Source organism: Toxorhynchites rutilus, chromosome 3 (assembly GCF_029784135.1).
Source record: "Toxorhynchites rutilus septentrionalis strain SRP chromosome 3, ASM2978413v1, whole genome shotgun sequence".
Lineage (NCBI taxonomy): Eukaryota > Metazoa > Arthropoda > Insecta > Diptera > Culicidae > Toxorhynchites > Toxorhynchites rutilus.
The window spans coordinates 106,231,237-106,248,586 of NC_073746.1; the positions used below are offsets into that span (position 1 = coordinate 106,231,237).

The following is a 17,350-nucleotide window of genomic DNA, read 5'->3' on the forward strand; positions in this document are numbered from 1 at the left end:
CCGCGCGGAATATTCACGGCCAGAAGGTTATGATGTCTATTTGGTGGGACCAGCTTAGTGTGGTGTAACATGAACTGCCAAAACCGAATGAAACCATTACGGGGCACCTCTACCGACGACAATTGATTCGTTTGAGCCGTGCACTGAAAGAAAAACGGCCACAATACGAGCAAAGACACGATAAAGTTATTTTGTAGCACGACAATGCTCGGCCGCATGTCGCGAAACCGGTCAAAAAATACTTGGAAACGCTGAAATGGGAGGTCCTATCCCACCCGGCGTATTTTCCAGACATTGCTCCGTCCAATTACTACCTTTTTCGATTTATGCAGCACGGCCTGGTTGATCAGCACTTCTCCAATTTTATTGAAGTCAAAAATTGGATCGATTCGTGGTTACCCGACAAACTGGCCGATTATTTCCGCAAAGGGATCCGTGAATTGCCAGAATGATGAGAAACAGTTGTGACTAACGATGGGCAATTCTTTGAATATTAAATTTGTAACCATTTTTTCAGAATACAGCATAAATTTTAAAAAAAAACAAGAAACTTAGCGGTACACTATTATTTTTTTTTTGCGCCGAGCAACACTGTTGGAATTCTTTAAAAAATCACAAATCCCAACAAATATCTAGAGAAGGCGTAGGAACACATTTAAATACGAATGAGAGTAGTATTGAATCTCCAAATCTAAAACAAAAATTCAATATTTCAAGATTTTTTTAGTACTTTAGTTTTTGATGAAAAAATGTAAATATTTCTCGATACACCATTGTTGGATGCACTTTTGAAAAACGCGTTTTTCACTATTTATCCATGGTGAACCACAGGGGTTCAAAAAATAGTCTAAATTTCTTATTTGGTACCCTATACTATACTTTCCATTGAGCTGGTGATTTGGTTAGGGAGCACTTTTCACTTTCTTACCCAGCCTAGCCCCTTCGTCAATCTAGTGATAACTATGAAATGATGAGAACAGATGAGGATGAATCGTTTGGGGGGTTTACACGTCACTCAATGCCGTTACTTACCTAAGTGTTGCGTTTTTTGAACATTTTTCGCAAACATCCATACGTGTGAACCGCTCAACATCAGCTGTGATTGTACATCCGCGAGATAATTAATACAAACAGAAGCATCTACTTAATATTAGCAAACCAAATTCGTATCACATCTCTCTTGCATGACTCACTCACCCCACTTCGGTCAAACACCATTCATCATCAACACTATGCAAACCCCAAATTATCCCTCATTGACAAAAGAACTGAATGTCATATTGGATAAACCGCCGGAACCAAGTCCGGAACAGGAGGAAGCACCACCCAAAACGGAAACGCCAGATAGCGAAGAAGCCGAACGTGATGAAGGTAATTCCACATCTGTTGGATATTCTGGGTGAATATCCATATTCATGTTATTTTGCTTCATGTAGCTGTACAAACGTCCGCTGCTGGCTAGTATATAAGTTGTTCTATTCCTGTTTCTACTTTTGTACTAGATGGTACTACTGTTTCTATCACTCCTAGCTATTGTTGCTGACTTGTTGGCGTGTCCTTCTGCAGTATATTTTGTACGTAAATTTCCTGTTGCCTTATTATTTAGTCGAACGGTAGCTTTAGATTAAATACCTATTTAGAGTTGGAATTAGCGCTGATCCCCTAGGAAATTTCTTGCGCAAAAACGATTTGTAACCTTGGACTGCAAACAAACTAATTAATTATTGGATCAAATTCCGATCGATTGCGTGTTTCTGTTGTTGCTCAGATGAAGCTGAAGCCGAAGGTGAGGTACAGGAACAAGAGGAAGAGGTACAAGCCGCACCGGAGGAGGAAGTTCCGAAAAAGAAATTGACTAATCAATTTAATTTCTGTGAGCGTGCCGCCCTGACGATTGCCAATCCTTCAAGGGTGAGATGCCGCACCTTTGCGGGCTAACCGGTCAATAAAATAAACAACTTAAACCTTTTTTTCCGCAGGCCGTCGATACCCAAACGATCCCTCCGCCGCGGTCCAATTTTGGCGCTAGCGTCCTACAGTGGGTAATTTACGATACCTACGCCGAGGATTACGCCCAACAGCAGCGGGAGAAAGAGCGCGAGAAGGAAAAGAAACCGACGCTGCACAAGCGTGACGAGAAGTCCCGAAAGGACGACAAAGCGAAGCAAACGGAGGAATTCAACAAACGTTACCGTCAATCCTGTCAGATTATCGAGCGTATGGTAAACCAAAACATTTACGACGAAATTGCTCAGGACTACCGCTACTGGGAGGACCCTTCGGATGAGTTCCGCGAGGAGGAAGGCACGCTGCTTCCCCTGTGGAAATTCTCCTACGAGAAGACCAAGAAGATGTGCGTCACAGATCTGTGCTTTAATACGTTGTACTATGATCTGTTTGCCGTGTGCTTCGGAACACGTAAGTGGCGCTATAAATCATTACTCATCTTGTTTTCGCACCTTGCGATAGCTATTAATTTTCACTAACAACCGCCTCCCCCCGAAATCGCTTTGGTTCATATTTTATTTGTGACGCCGACAGATGATACAATTCGGTGTTCTCTGCGTACAATAAAAATGGAGCGATGCAAATTGACATCACCAACAATCGCGATTCGATGCGATGGTGCGGGACATGGTTTGATTGATTGATGTGTTCGATAGCACATTACTTTTTCCACCTACCGTATTTCGTAGGTATCGCTGGCAGTAGAAAATACAATTTTGTCAACTTTTAAGGCCTATAAATATGGTGTCACGTTGGTTGATGAAGACGTTTTGGTACGTGTTTATTTTTGATATTTACGATGCTGTTCTTCCGATGTGACACTGTGAAAATATATCAATTCTACTGAGGACTGCGTGCTATGAGTGTCAGTATCTGTTTTCTTTTACTGGTTTGGTTGTGGATGATTGATGTCAAAGGAGCTACGATCTGAATTTTGTATTTGTTGTATTGGAAGTATCGACATTCTGTCCTGTCCTTGTAGCCATCGGTGTTATTGATTCACTCTGATGTTTACAATGTTATTAAATCCATCGAGATGGTTGTAGATTTATATTTAATATAAAATATAATAATAATTTCATTTCATTCACATGAATTCAAATTAATCAAATGACATGCGTGTACATGTGAAAGGGACCGCTTAAATAATCTTTGATATTGGGACTATGTCCAACCTCCCAAACCAAACCTATATAGAGGTTCTCAAATTTTCTTGAAAAATAGTTGTTTTGTTCCTTATCGCATAATTTAAAACCCGTATTTTTTTCACCAGTTGATCCGGCGAACTTCGTCCCGCCCAAAATTTATTTTTGATATGAATACTTTCAAACATTCACGTTTTCTTACTAAGCGAACGTTCGCGAATCCAATTGCAGAATACTTCATTAATTGATTACCCTCTGATTGTTTACAATTTCCAAATTGCCAAACCAAAAACCAAACCAAACCAAAAAAAAATTCGTCATAATAATATATAATATTATTTTCAGACACAATTCTCAATCAAGATTCTTCAATCACTTGCGAACAACATGTTTTTCCGTTGCATGGAATACATGTTTTATAAAGAGAATATTATAAAATAAAGGCAGCTCAACCAACACTTACCAACACATTTGGCGATTCATTTTTATTTATATAGATAGAAAATATAGGAGTGCGTTATTTCACCTGAAAACCCATCCTCACTTTCAAACAATCAATTTCAAAAATCAATTTCGCAAGCGTTATTTTGCCGTGCGTTATTTCGCCTGAAAATTCATTTCTACATTCGAACAAAGATCAATTTTTCTAGCGCAAACATCGAATGGACTTACAACGCTTATCATGATGTAATCGAAGAACAGACCTTCCTGTAGAATTTCTGATTTTTTTCTCCGGTATATTGATCTATAGGAAGAGACGAAAACAACAAAATGAAGACGGACTCAAATCGGACCACCCCTTCCTCGGGTTTTGCGCTTACCAACACATTTAGTCTTCCATTTTTATTTATACAGATTGGGGGGCCCATTTGGTCCGAAAAATCAATGTTTTCCCGTTTGTTTTTCTTTTCAAAAATGACCGTTTTTCAAAAAAATATAACTTCTTAACTACTAGGCTGATTCAGATGATCGACATACCAAATCAAAGCCAATTAGCTAGTTTTTTTAGAAAAATTAATATGCCCGTAAAGGATTTTGTTCTCGTAGTTATTGACCGTATTTGTTTTTTTATAGATTACATCCTCTCGAGACCAAGGGCACTATATTTTTTAAATTTTTCATGAAAACTAAGTTTTTTTACTTAACCATTTTACACTTAAAACCTAAAAACAACCTCTCCGTTTTTTTTCAAACTTACGATGGAAGCTATCCAAAATCAGAATTTTAATTATCATATGACCAATTTGAATTACGACTGATTTTACAAAAGGGCGTATTCAAAATATTTGGTCATTCTTTCTAAAATTCGTAACTCAAATTCAGATGTCTGATAAAAATATGATGTTTGACAAAAAATACGATGTTTGAGTGAAAATCAATGAACTATTCAGAAAAAACAACATTTTAAATACACTGTCAAAAAATTTAATTTGATATTCAAAACTTTTATATCTCAAATATTGTATACTTCAAATCAAATACTTTTATATCTCGATGTTGTTGTTATATTTTCATTGGAAACCCTTCTAATTTAGTCAAAGTGCCAAAATTGTGATAAATTTTGAAAATTTATGAGATTTCAATACCTTGTGAAATTAACCGTTGGAGAAAAGTGACACGAAAAATTCAATCTATATGTAATTCAACATGAAAAACTATATACAATGTTTTATTCTAGGATATACCGTTCCCGAGATATAACCAATTTATTATAATGAAAATAATGTTAATATCACAGATCGAAATGCTCGCCGATTTGAGACGAAAAACATCCGTTTTCAGCCACAGGGAAAATAGCTGAGAATATAGGAGGCGAGACAATGTTATACGCTCACTTCGATTCTCGCGAGAAACCCAATGCCGATTTTTATTTTTCGTCGAGTCATGATTGCCGAAAAATGGTTTCGTTTTCAGTGCCTCCTTGATCCCGATAATGGTTTTCAGCTGAAAACATTGCATGAAAACATGTGGCAATATTGGGTTTCATCGTGGAGTGAACATGGATTAATATTTGTACAATTCAGACGCTGTCCAAATGCAGATCGTTTGAACGCTATCCTAACAGACTAACGTTAGTAAAGTTAGCTTTGATTTTTCGCTCCATATTTTCAGTACCAAAGGAGAGACGAAAAAGCATTCTCGTTGAGCTTCCGAGATAGAGACTTTCCACATCTCTTTCTCTCTGAAAAAGAATTTTCGGTGAAAAGGGAGAGACGAAAATATCAACAATACACGGTTCATCGAAAAATAGATTGATTGACTGAACATATATCGCGCAGCCGAGCGAGAATTTCGATCTCTGGTTAATGTTCATCACTGCAATATCCCTAGTTACCTCGCCACTGTTTTCAGTATCCGTTCAACAATTGTTTCCCGATTGGATGATATTGAGGGCAATTGAGTGGGTTCTTCACAGCGTTCTAAAGTGCATTCATGTATGGTATCGTAGTGCGGTCTTCGGGCTTTCTTTCTTACAGATCCTCGAGCTCATAGTCTATTTTTAAACGAAATCCTCTACATTTTGTCCGCAGTTTCATATGCATATCAGATCAGATGTTTTAAGCAAAGGATCTGCTGGGTAAGGAACTAAAAAATGTCGCCAGATTTATGGAAAATATTGTATATTTATTTGAAGTCAATCTGTTTTTCAGATGTTTGTCATATTTTCCAGAATTCAAGAGCATACCGCGGTACAATTGTGTTTGATATTATTGATTGTTTCGAAATTTAGAAAAAAACCTGAATTTAATCTAATTTATATTTAGATACAGCCATTCCATGCAAAACTGAAATAGTGGTTCTCAGATTTTCGTGAAAATTGGTAGTTTTGTCCTTTATCGCAAAACATTTGACCCGTATTTTATTTTTTTTTCATTAGGGGGACCATTTCCATTTTGAGGTTGTCCGAAAATTCAACTTTTTCCTCTTTTTTCCCAAAATTACTTTTTTCAAAAATCCATAACTTTTGAACTACTTGACCGATTCAGATAATCGACATATCAAATTAAAGCCAATCAATTGTTTTTTTTTTGAAAAAATACTACGCCTTCAGAAAATTTTAATTCTGCTCTCGTTATTATTGATTATATTTGTTTTTTATTGTTTTTACAGTCTCGGGACCAAAGCCGCTATATTTTTTAATATTTTTTCTGGAAAGCTGAGGATTTTTCACATAACATATGTCGAAACCAGAGAGTCGTTTTTTTCGTTTTTGAGTTATTATTTTTCAAAGTTAACCGAACCAATAAGTTTTTTTTATGATTTTCCGGAGGAACATCATGCATCGAACATTGTTTTATGAAGAAAAGTGAAATTTGTCAAAAAGTAACATGGGACAATTATGCGTAGAACGGCAGTACAGGTGAGCTAAATTATTAGTATCGTATAGAAAATTACGGTTCACGGCAGAATCACAGTTTTTATTCGGAAAGCTAACAAATTTGGGCATTTTGTTGATTTGTTATTTATTATTACTGTTATTGGATTGATTTCGAAAAGAACTTGAATTTGGCCATCAGAATGTTGAAGTGTTGTGTATCGAGGTGTAGCAACAAGCATTCGAAAAAGAGAAAAACGAAAAGAATATAATGAAGAGGATTTGTATTCATTAGTCGCGTCAGTTAGAATAAGTATTGATTAGAAAAATTCATCAGTTATCCTCGCTCTAAACGCTAGTCAATTCATTTTCTAGTCAATTCACTTTCTGTTAACGGCGACTGCCGAAGTAGTCCTAGTCGAAGCGAAGCTACTGAGAGTAGAGTAGGTCTTTTTCACCTTCGAAGATGTTGGGCCCAGGTTGCATTGCAAGTAAGTAAGTTCGATGAATTTTTATGCGTATCATATAATGATTCGACGCGGTCAGGACAACGTCATTCCCCTTTAATGAGGTGAGATGGCTCAAGTCACTGCATTCCCGTAGGCGAATGGCGTGGCTATAGTTTGTCACTAGGTGAGATTTGAAGTCGTGTCCTCATATGTTATCGACTCGTGTATCGAAAAGAAGTTGAGAAGTAATGTAGCTTCCACAATGAAGCGAGAAACTTTGCTATCTCACGTCACTCGCCGCGTGGATTAAGGGAGATTGTGAGATGCTATGAGGTATGCCAACAATTCATGGTCGATATATTAGGCTGTCAAAAAAGTCCTGCGGTATTTCCGCGAGGTGTCGTTGTAAGCGCGTAGTTCTAGTTGTATTCATTGTATCGAGTCATACTATAGCTTGTTGGAAAGGTATTTAAAGGTATTAAAAGGCGCTATAATATAGTCCTTGCCGGTTTTTTGTTTGGTTAAGTCGTTCGTGAGTTATAGTGTCGCAAATATGGAGCAAAATAAAGAGAAAATCCGACATATTTTACAGTACTACTATGCCAAAGGCAAAAATGCATCTCAAGCTGCCAATAAAATTTGTGCAGTTTATGGACCCGATACAGTTTCCATTTCACCGCACAACGATGGTTTCAACGTTTTCGTTCTGGTGTAGAGGTCGTCGAAGATGCGCCACGCTCCGGAAGGCCTGTCGTCGAAAATTGCGACAAAATCGCTGAATTAGTCGAGAAAGACCGGCATAGTAGCAGCCGTAGCATCGGCCAAGAGCTGGGGATAAGTCATCAAACCGTTATTAACCATTTGAAGAAGCTTGGATTCACAAAGAAGCTCGATGTATGGGTGCCACACACGTTGACACAAAAAACATCTTTGACCGTATCGACCCTTGTGAATCGCTGCTGAATCGCAACAAAATCGACCCGTTTCTGAAGCGGATGGTGACTGGCGATGAAAAGTGGGTCACTTACGACAACGTGAAGCGCAAACGGTCGTGGTCGAAGCCCGCTGAAGCGGCTCAGACGGTGGCCAAGCCCTCATTAACGGCCAGGAAGGTTCTGCTGTGTGTTTGGTGGGATTGTCAAGGAATAATCTATTATGAGCTGCTTCCCTATGGCCAAACGCTCAATTCGGACCTGTACTGCCAACAACTGAACCGCTTGAAGGTAGCACTCATGAAGAAGAGGCCATCTTTGATCAACAGAGGCCGCATTGTCTTCCATCAGGACAACGCCAGGCCACACACTTCTTTGGTGACGCGCCAGAAGCTCCGGGAGCTCGGATGGGATGTTCTTTTGCATCCGCCGTTTAGTCCGGACCTTGCACCAAGTGACTACTACCTGTTTTTGTCCATGGCGAACGAGCTAGGTAGTCAGAAGTTAGCCACAAAAGAGATCTGTCAAAATTGGCTATCCGAGTTTTTTGCCAATAAGGGAGCGAGCTTCTATAACAGGGGTATTATGAAGTTGGCATCTCGTTGGGAACAAGTCATCGAACAAAACGGCGCATATTTGACTTAAAACAGATGATTGTAACTAATTTTATGAACAAATGAAAATTCAAAAAAAATACCGCAGGACTTTTTTGACAGCCTAATATATGCGAAGGTAGAGAGCTATTTGGTTTTTAGATTTTTTCTTGAAACTACAAAGTTCATTCACTTCTAGGTAGAGAGTGAACGATTGAGATTCCTACGACACCATAAACAGAAGCTTCGTGCAGAAGAATACATTCACTTGCGACTCATGAGCAAATGGAACATGAACAAAGCGTTTTACCTAAAGACTTCACCAACAACACGATCACAAACGTTGACGGAAATCCAATATATCGTCGAAGAAACATTGGTAATGGCGGACAACCATTCACGTTAAATATCAACAGGGCAGGTATTGACATTGACAATCGTTGGGTGGTACCAAATTCGCCTCTGCTGAACAAAACATTCAATGCTCATATAACTGTTGAGTTCTGCAGTTCGGTTAAGAGTATGAAATACATTTGCATTTTTCACCAATTGAGCGTGTCATGAATCTCCCGAAAATGACACGCACCGAAAGTATTGTGTACGAATATTTTTGGTGGCTTTGCACGATAAAAATGTAATACTTTTTACACTCACGCATTAAACTTTTCAGAGATTAAACATAGAATATGTAATTACGATAATGAAATACATTGAATTGAGAAAATGAATTGTTGTTTTTTTTATTTTCATCATCAGCGCTCCATTCCTATATCTGTTATATACAGGTCGGACTCGATTATATGTGATTCGATTATATACAATTTTGGACTCGATTATGTACAGTTTGGAAAAATATATTTTCCTTCTTATTTCAAGAAGAAATGTAACCTTTCAACGTTAAGCTGAAGTTTAAGTGACTATTACATGGACAGTGGGGTAAAAATCGTGATTTTTGAAGATTTTGCTTAAATTTTCACCAGAAATTGTTTATATCGATATTGCAGCCAAATTAAGAGAGATAGAAGTTGGGCTTCAAAGAACAAATTGTAGAGCGGTTGAAGAACTTCAATTTAATTGATAGAAACAATCTAGTTTAATATAAATTTTTAGGATAAAATTAATCATAACACATTGAAAATTATTAACTTTTAAGTTTTTCACTTCCAAAATGTTATTAAAATCCACTTATTTAGTTGTTCCACTACTATATCCTGTACTAAATTTTCTCATCTTCCAAATGAAGGCATCAGAATTGTTTTCCGTAGCGTACTTTTTAACGTAGATCCAGTTTGAGGCAACATAGCCCGCAACAACAAAAAAGTTCTATTACTCTGTCATTGTTGAGATTCGCACATATGCGTAGGAGGATTTTTTTCATCAAATATGATCGTCTATCACCTTCAGAGAGAATCTGGATAAATTTATTTTTTTCATGTGAGAAAGGTGTTTTCTGACTTTAAGGGGATGAATAAAAAATCAAATTCCTCTTTTATTTTCAAAAAACGAAAAATACATGCAAAAAAAAACAAATGAAGAAAAAAAATTTGTTTGACTCGATTATATACAGTCAAAACAAATCAAAAACTGTATATAATCTAGTCAGCGCTGTATTTTGTGTGGAGTGGCGTAGCGTTACCGGGTGTCACCCGGAGCGGGTGACAAGGGTGTCACCCCTCTAAATTTAACTAAACATGAAACGTATTTATCATAATATTAGATAGGTCGAACATGAAATCACAATATCTTCACGTGTTGGTCACTGGAACTGAAAGTTACCAAATAAGAGAATAAATACAATATGGTTTACGAGTATTTTTAGATGTCAAAATGTGGCTCAAATAAATCTTATCAAATAAATATCTTTGGAAAATGAGATCGACACTGATATTGTATAAGTGCTTCCCGTTGAGGGCTCAATAAATGCGCAGCAATAACGATACGGGGCTCAACGTGTTAAACATATCTGCTCCATCGTTGACTGCAAATTTTTAACTAATTTCAACTCTGATAATCCTTTCCACAAGATGCCACAGAAACGTACACGGTTAGAAACAGGTTCAAATTCCCTGTAAAGTTTGGAACCAATTTATGGAAGTTCTGTACTGTAACTGTAACACATCCATTGCAATCTCATTAATGACCTCATTAGAATTAACTCCAGCGGCCTTCAAATGACTACGGAGTCCTGGTATCTTCAGCAAAAATTGCCAGTTTTTCGCCTTTTCAGTTCGCTGTCAAGTACTCATTACATGTGTACTTGTGATGTGAATTGTTTCAAAAATTTCGACTTCTTTAGGCGATTTCGACCATTCTTGTATTAGGCTGTCAAAAAAGTCCTGCGGTATTTTTTTTGAATTTTCATTTGGTCATAAAATTAGTTACAATCATCTGTTTTATGTCAAATATGCGCCGGTTTGTTGATGACTTGTTCCCAACGAGATGCCAACTTCATAATACCCTTGTTATAGAAGCTCGCTTCCTTATTTGCCAAAAATTCGGATTGCCAATTTTCACAGGCCTCTTTTGTGGCTAACTTCTGACCTCCTAGCTCGTTCGCCATGGACAAAAACAGGTAGTAGTCACTTGGTGCAAGGTCCGGACTACACGGCGGATGCAAAAGAACCTCCCATCCGAACTCCCGGAGCTTCTGGCGCGTCACCAAAGAAGTGTGTGGCCTGGCGTTGTCCTGATGGAAGACAATGCGGCCTCTGTTTATCAAAGATGGCCTCTTCTTCATGAGTGCTACCTTCAAGCGGTCCAGTTGTTGGCAGTACAGGTCCGAATTGAGCGTTTGGCCATAAGGAAGCAGCTCATAATGGATTATTCCTTGACAATCCCACCAAACACACAGCAGAACCTTCCTGGCCGTTAATGAGGGCTTGGCCACCGTCTGAGCCGCTTCAGCGGGCTTCGACCACGACCGTTTGCGCTTCACGTTGTCGTAAGTGACCCACTTTTCATCGCCAGTCACCATCCGCTTCAGAAACGGGTCGATTTTGTTGCGATTCAGCAGCGATTCACAAGGGTCGATACGGTCAAAGATGTTTTTTTGCGTCAACGTGTGTGGCACCCATACATCTAGCTTCTTTGTGAATCCAAGCTTCTTCAAATGGTTAATTACGGTTTGATGACTTATCCCCAGCTCTTGGCCGATGCTACGGCTGCTACTATGCCGGTCTTTCTCGACTAATTCAGCGATTTTGTCGCAATTTTCGACGACAGGCCTTCCGGAGCGTGGCGCATCTTCGACGACCTCTACACCAGAACGAAAACGTTGAAACCATCGTTGTGCGGTGAAATGGAAACTGTATCGGGTCCATAAACTGCACAAATTTTATTGGCAGCTTGAGATGCATTTTTGCCTTTGTCATAGTAGCACTGTAAAATATGTCGGATTTTCTCTTTATTTTGCTCCATATTTGCGACACTATAACTCACGAACGACTTAACCAAACAAAACACTGTCAAGGACTATATTATAGCGCGCAAAAATACCTTTCCAACAAGCTAGAAGGATCTCAGGAATTCTCCTTTCAGTAGCTAATTTTCAATCAATGGATTTAACAAAACCTTTTTAATGGCAATTTCGACTAGACTGTTCCTTGCAACAGCGAGAAGAATTACCAGTGCGTTGAGTCCGGTCACAACGTTACTCAGAAATGGTCCTTTAGTTTGCGAATATTTTGCGATAGATCTACTTCATGCGGTACAACGCATCAGAAGTACAGACAACAGAGATGTATTAAATCATAAACTTCTGGTAGGAGGGACCGTGTACTTGTTCCAGTATTTGAGTCGCACAATACTCCAGTGGCTGTGATCACTCTATAAATCGATTTCACAGCATTATAATAAGCACTTCATCGAGATTGCGTCAATCTTCTAACAACACACCTGTGTGGCTCAGAAATATTTCTCAGTGATCAGTTGAAGCTGCGAAAAACTAGTAAACAGGTTAAACAGCTCTAATAATGTCACATACTTTAGATTCTTAGCGATATCATGTTGTCCTCATTAGCACAAAAAGTTGTGTGCAAACCCTATAGACACGGCTTTTTTGTTTTGCTTTCTCAACAAAAACTCCTTGATTTGATCCTGACATGGTAGGTGCGGTCGATAGCTAGCGAACGGGACTTCATGAAAACTAACCCCTGATTTTCCAGTTGTTGAAGGATGTCGTTATTCAAATCTGCAGTTTTTCCCGACCAAAACGAAACAACTAGGAGTGGTTTATATCTGTGATATAACCGCAAGGTTAACGTATAACTACCATTGGCATAGTAATAATTTTTTTGAAGTTGCATCTAAATCAATTCTCAATAAATGGATGAATGGATATTTTTTCCCTTGGAATTGTCTTGCGTTCTTTTCAAATATGCTTTCGTTTGAGGTCTCGTTTTGATGTTCAACGCTCAAATCATCAATACAATCTTATTCAATCCTCCGTACATCCGAAATATTTTTCCCGTGATATAAAAAATCATCACGGGAATACCTAGTTAATTACCCAAATGTGTGCGAAATCATATTCTACCCCTTGGGTGCATTCACAAGCAAACGATTTTGACAGAGGTTGGCCAGCAGACGCATGTATCATGCATCAACCGCAGACCAATTGAGACTGAAATGAAATTTCAGGAAGCTATCGCTATTTATATTGATTTAAATAGGTTGCTTTCGAAGCAATTTTGAGCTATTGAAACAAGTTTCTATGGGCAATAAGTAAAAATACATCTCTCGTAGATCTTTTATCTTTTGAATAATGTTACTTTCAAACCACTTCGTTCATATTAACGCTCAAACTTTGTGCTCCGAATGTAACCCCCTAGTTCTCGAGACTATGAGTTTACACCCCAGTACAGAAATGAAAGATGTAGTATGACGAAATGATGAACATAAAAAACCAAGATTCTATAACATGGACTATTCCATAGTGACTTGTTTTGTTAGACAATACCATAAGTAATAACCGGTTACCTTCATTCAAAATCATGATGGTTTTTTCAATATAATATACTTGTCATAGTCATGGGTCTCACCCCTCCCCTCTGAGGACGATACCCGGGCTTTGTGTGATTTTCAACAAAGAATGGTTCGTTATCATTCCATTAGTTTTCCGTCGATTCCAAGATTTTCCGTTGATATTTTGATATTGACCAGATGTTGAAATGTTTGTCGTTAAGTAACCGCAACGTTTTTAAGAGTATATTGCATAAAATCTGTCAATTGAAATAATGAAACGACAAAGAGGATGGGTCCGGCAATTACGTTTGGATCCTCTCGAAATAATTTTATGCGCCGTAGAGAGAAGAACACCTATCAAAGTGTAGTAAAATTAAAATTAATACATTTTTATGTTACCATGCTGCGTGGAGCAAGAGTTTTTTTATGTTTATCACACATTTTATGTTCGTGAGCACCATTGTGTCGCTTTCGGTGGACTTTATTGCTTCCGTGTACATGAGGGTGTCCTGAGAGGCAGCACAACTTTTCATGGTACTTGCTTCATTTCATAAAAAAGTCTCACCCAGAGACTAAATGCTTTTTTAGTATATCTCCTATATAATTCTCGTTTATCTCGATCCGGTGATATAAGGTGATTAACGTGTTAATTTCTTTATTTTCATTTCTAATCTCTTATCAGTCGATTTCATGAAGCAAGGAAACGAAGGGGCTGTGTGTCTGTTCACCATTAAGAATCCATCATTTCCAGATTACAGAAGTAAGTCAATTCGACGAAAAACCTCCACGCTCTTGTTCCATTGCTCATAATCTATCTTATTTCCCAGTAACGACGGAAAGTGGAGCTATGTGCTGTGATATCCATCCCAAGTATCCCTACTTGATAGCGATTGGTCTGTATGACGGGAACGTCATTGTCTACAACCTACAGGTGGGCACGAAAGAGTCTGTCTATATGTCGCACGGCGTCAATGGGAAGCACTCGGAGAGTGTGTGGGAGCTCAAGTGGGGACCGGATATGCAGGACGGAGAGATTAACTTTTATTCGGTTTCGGGTGACGGACGGGTGTTCAACTGGGTGTTGATGCAAAATAAGCTGGCAATTACGACGATTATATCGCTGTTTTTGGATGTTGAAAACGTCGGCGGACCGGATGGGAGCAGTTTGAAGCTGAAGGGGTGCGGAATGTGTATGGTTTTTCACCCCAACAACCCGGAAACTTTTCTAGTGGGGACCGAAGAGGGCTACATATTCAAGTGCAGCACGGCGTACAGTTCCAAGTATGTAATGTGAACCCTGTTTTTTGTTGCTCGATTTGAATCGTATCAGTGTTGCACACTATTCAATGTTTGTTTATATGTTCACATATTTTCTATTATATTAATGACGTTGAACTATTCTGTGCTTGCAGATATCTGATGACCTACTACGCTCATTATCTGTCCGTACATCGGATGGACTACAATAAGTTCAACTCGAACATATTCGCATCCTGCAGCGGCGATTGGCGTGTCAAGATATGGGAGGACATGAGACCGTACGTGAAAACACATTTTTCTCTGTTCTGTGTCCTGGGCCGGGAACGTAATTAATCCCTCACCACGCTGTCTAATTATTTCCAGCGAGCCTCTATTCATTTTCGACCTGGGTGCTTCCGTCGGCGACGTGAAGTGGGCTCCGTACTCCAGCACGGTTTTCGCAGCTGTTACCACCGAGGGAAAAGTGTTCGTGTTTGATCTGAACGTGAACAAGTACAAGGCAATTTGCGTCCAGGCGGTCGTTTCCAAGAGAAAGAACAAATTGTCCCGGTTGGCGTTCAACCATAAGCTACCGTTCATAATCGTCGGGGATGACAAGTGAGTAATTTTTGTGCCGCCGAGGGCTGTATGTACGGTTATGTTATATCTCAATCTTCTATCGTATACGTAAATTCGCGATTTCGTGTTGCAGGCCATGCCATGTGTTTTTTCAGGTTACAATTAATTGCAGACTTTTGAATTCGCGTAATCACAGTTTTTTGTTCCTATCGCTGGGTAATGGATTTACAATTGCAAATCGACCCTCCCGCTCTTGGTGTGACACCAACTCCTACAACCTTCACGGAATCAGACCTTTTGAAATTTTTTCTCTCATAAACGTTCAACAGTCAATTTTGTTTATAAGCTTGGATACACAATATTACAGCGTGTTGACTTTGTTAAGGACCTAGGAATCTTACTCGATTCTAGGCTTACATTTCTCGATCATATTGCATATGTAACTTCGGAAGCATCTAAAGCACTTGGCTTTATGTTTCGCTCGTCCAAACATTTCAAAGATATTCACTGCTTGAAAGCTGTATACTGTGCCCTGGTCTGCTCAATACTCGAGTATGCGTCTGTAGTTTGGGCACCATATTACCAAAATAGCATTTTACGTGTGGAGGCTGTCTAGCGCAAATTCTTGAGGTTTTCCTTGCGCCATCTATCATGGAGTAATCCTCATAGTCTCCCTTACTATGAACATCGCTGCAAACTTATTAGATTAGACACATTAGGTGTTCGCCGTAAAATTGCTAAAACTTGGTTTGTATCAGATCTGATATTGGGTCACATTGATTGTCCCGAGCTTCTGCAGCAAACCAGCTTCAACATACAAAGTAGAAACCTTAGGTCTCATAATTTTCTACGAATACCGTTTTCTCGTACAAACTATGGCTACAATGAGCCTTTGTCGAGCATGTGTCGTGAGTTCAATCGATGCAGTAGTTTCTTCGATTTCGGGTTGTCTCGTGCATTACTCAAAAAACGTTACACTTCCGCGATTACAGACACTGCTATTAGTAACTATTTTTTTTCTCTCAATATATATGTAGGTTATCATGAATATAATTTAGTCTAGTTTAGTTTAGTTTAATCATCATTAGGGCTATAATTGTTACCCGTTCATAAATGAAATGAAACCTGGGAGGTGAAAATCAACCCTTCCGCTCCGGGTGTCTTATAAGGTGTACCGGTAAGTTTCTTCGGTTTTACAACAGATGGCGTAACTTGATTACTATTCCAGTGAATCAAATTTCCAGACATTCGTTGGAAGAGTACTGTCATTGCGCGTATTTTTCAGTATATGTAAAAAAGTTGGAGCGTAAACAGCATCGTTTTTTGGCACTTCGAATATGTCGAATTTCGTACCAACGAGAGTGTTTTTACGGGGAGTGTTACTTCATTACATCAATTTGAAGAAAAAAGCTGCGGAAAGTTATCGCATTTTGGTGGAAGTTTATGGTGACCGTGCTCCAACTGAGCGAACGTGTCAGACGTGGTTTTCACGGTTTAAAAGTGATAATGTTGACTTGGAAGACGAAGAACGTTCTGGACCGCCAAAAAAGTTTAAAGATGAATAATTGGAGGCTTTACTCGATCAAGATCCGTCACAAACGCAACAAGAACTTGTAGATACACCTGGAGTAGCTCGGCAAACCATATCCGATCGTTTAAAAGTAATGGGAATGATCCGAAAGATAGAACATTGGGTACCGTATGAATTGAAGCCACGAGACATCGAACGCGGTTTTTTCACGGGCGAACAACTGCTCCAACGGCATAAAAGAAAAAGTCAAATCGTTACTTCCGATGAAACGTGGGTCCATTACGACAATCCTAAACGTCGGGCAACGTATGGATACCCCGGCCATGTATCAACATCGACGGCCGCGCGGAATATTCACGGCCAGAAGGTTATGCTGTCTATTTGGTAGGACCAGCTGAGTGTGGTGCACTATGAGCTGCTAAAACCGAATGAAACCATTACGGGCGACCTCTACCGACGACAATTGATGCGTTTGAGCGTGCACTGAAAGAAAAACGACCACAATACGAACAAAGACACGATAAAGTTATATTGCAGCACGACAAGGCTTGGCCGCATGTCGCGAAACCGGTCAAAACATATTTGGAAACGCTGAAA

The 17,350-nt window shown here is 39.0% G+C and overlaps 1 protein-coding gene across 6 annotated transcripts in view; it reads left to right on the forward strand.

Annotated features, from left to right (window-relative positions):
• The window catches only part of LOC129779030 (dynein intermediate chain 2, ciliary), a 61,626-nt gene that overhangs the window by 42,878 nt on the left and 1,398 nt on the right, over positions 1-17,350 (forward strand). For 5 of the 6 annotated variants that reach the window (XM_055786268.1, XM_055786270.1, XM_055786269.1 and 2 more), the window contains 7 exons: positions 1,267-1,371; positions 1,769-1,911; positions 1,980-2,418; positions 14,087-14,164; positions 14,232-14,685; positions 14,817-14,942; positions 15,028-15,261. In XM_055786268.1, coding sequence (XP_055642243.1) covers positions 1,267-1,371; positions 1,769-1,911; positions 1,980-2,418; positions 14,087-14,164; positions 14,232-14,685; positions 14,817-14,942; positions 15,028-15,261 — 1,579 coding nt within the window. The remainder of the gene's footprint in view (positions 1-1,266; positions 1,372-1,768; positions 1,912-1,979; positions 2,419-14,086; positions 14,165-14,231; positions 14,686-14,816; positions 14,943-15,027; positions 15,262-17,350) is intronic. The other variant, XM_055786272.1, reaches the window with a different exon arrangement.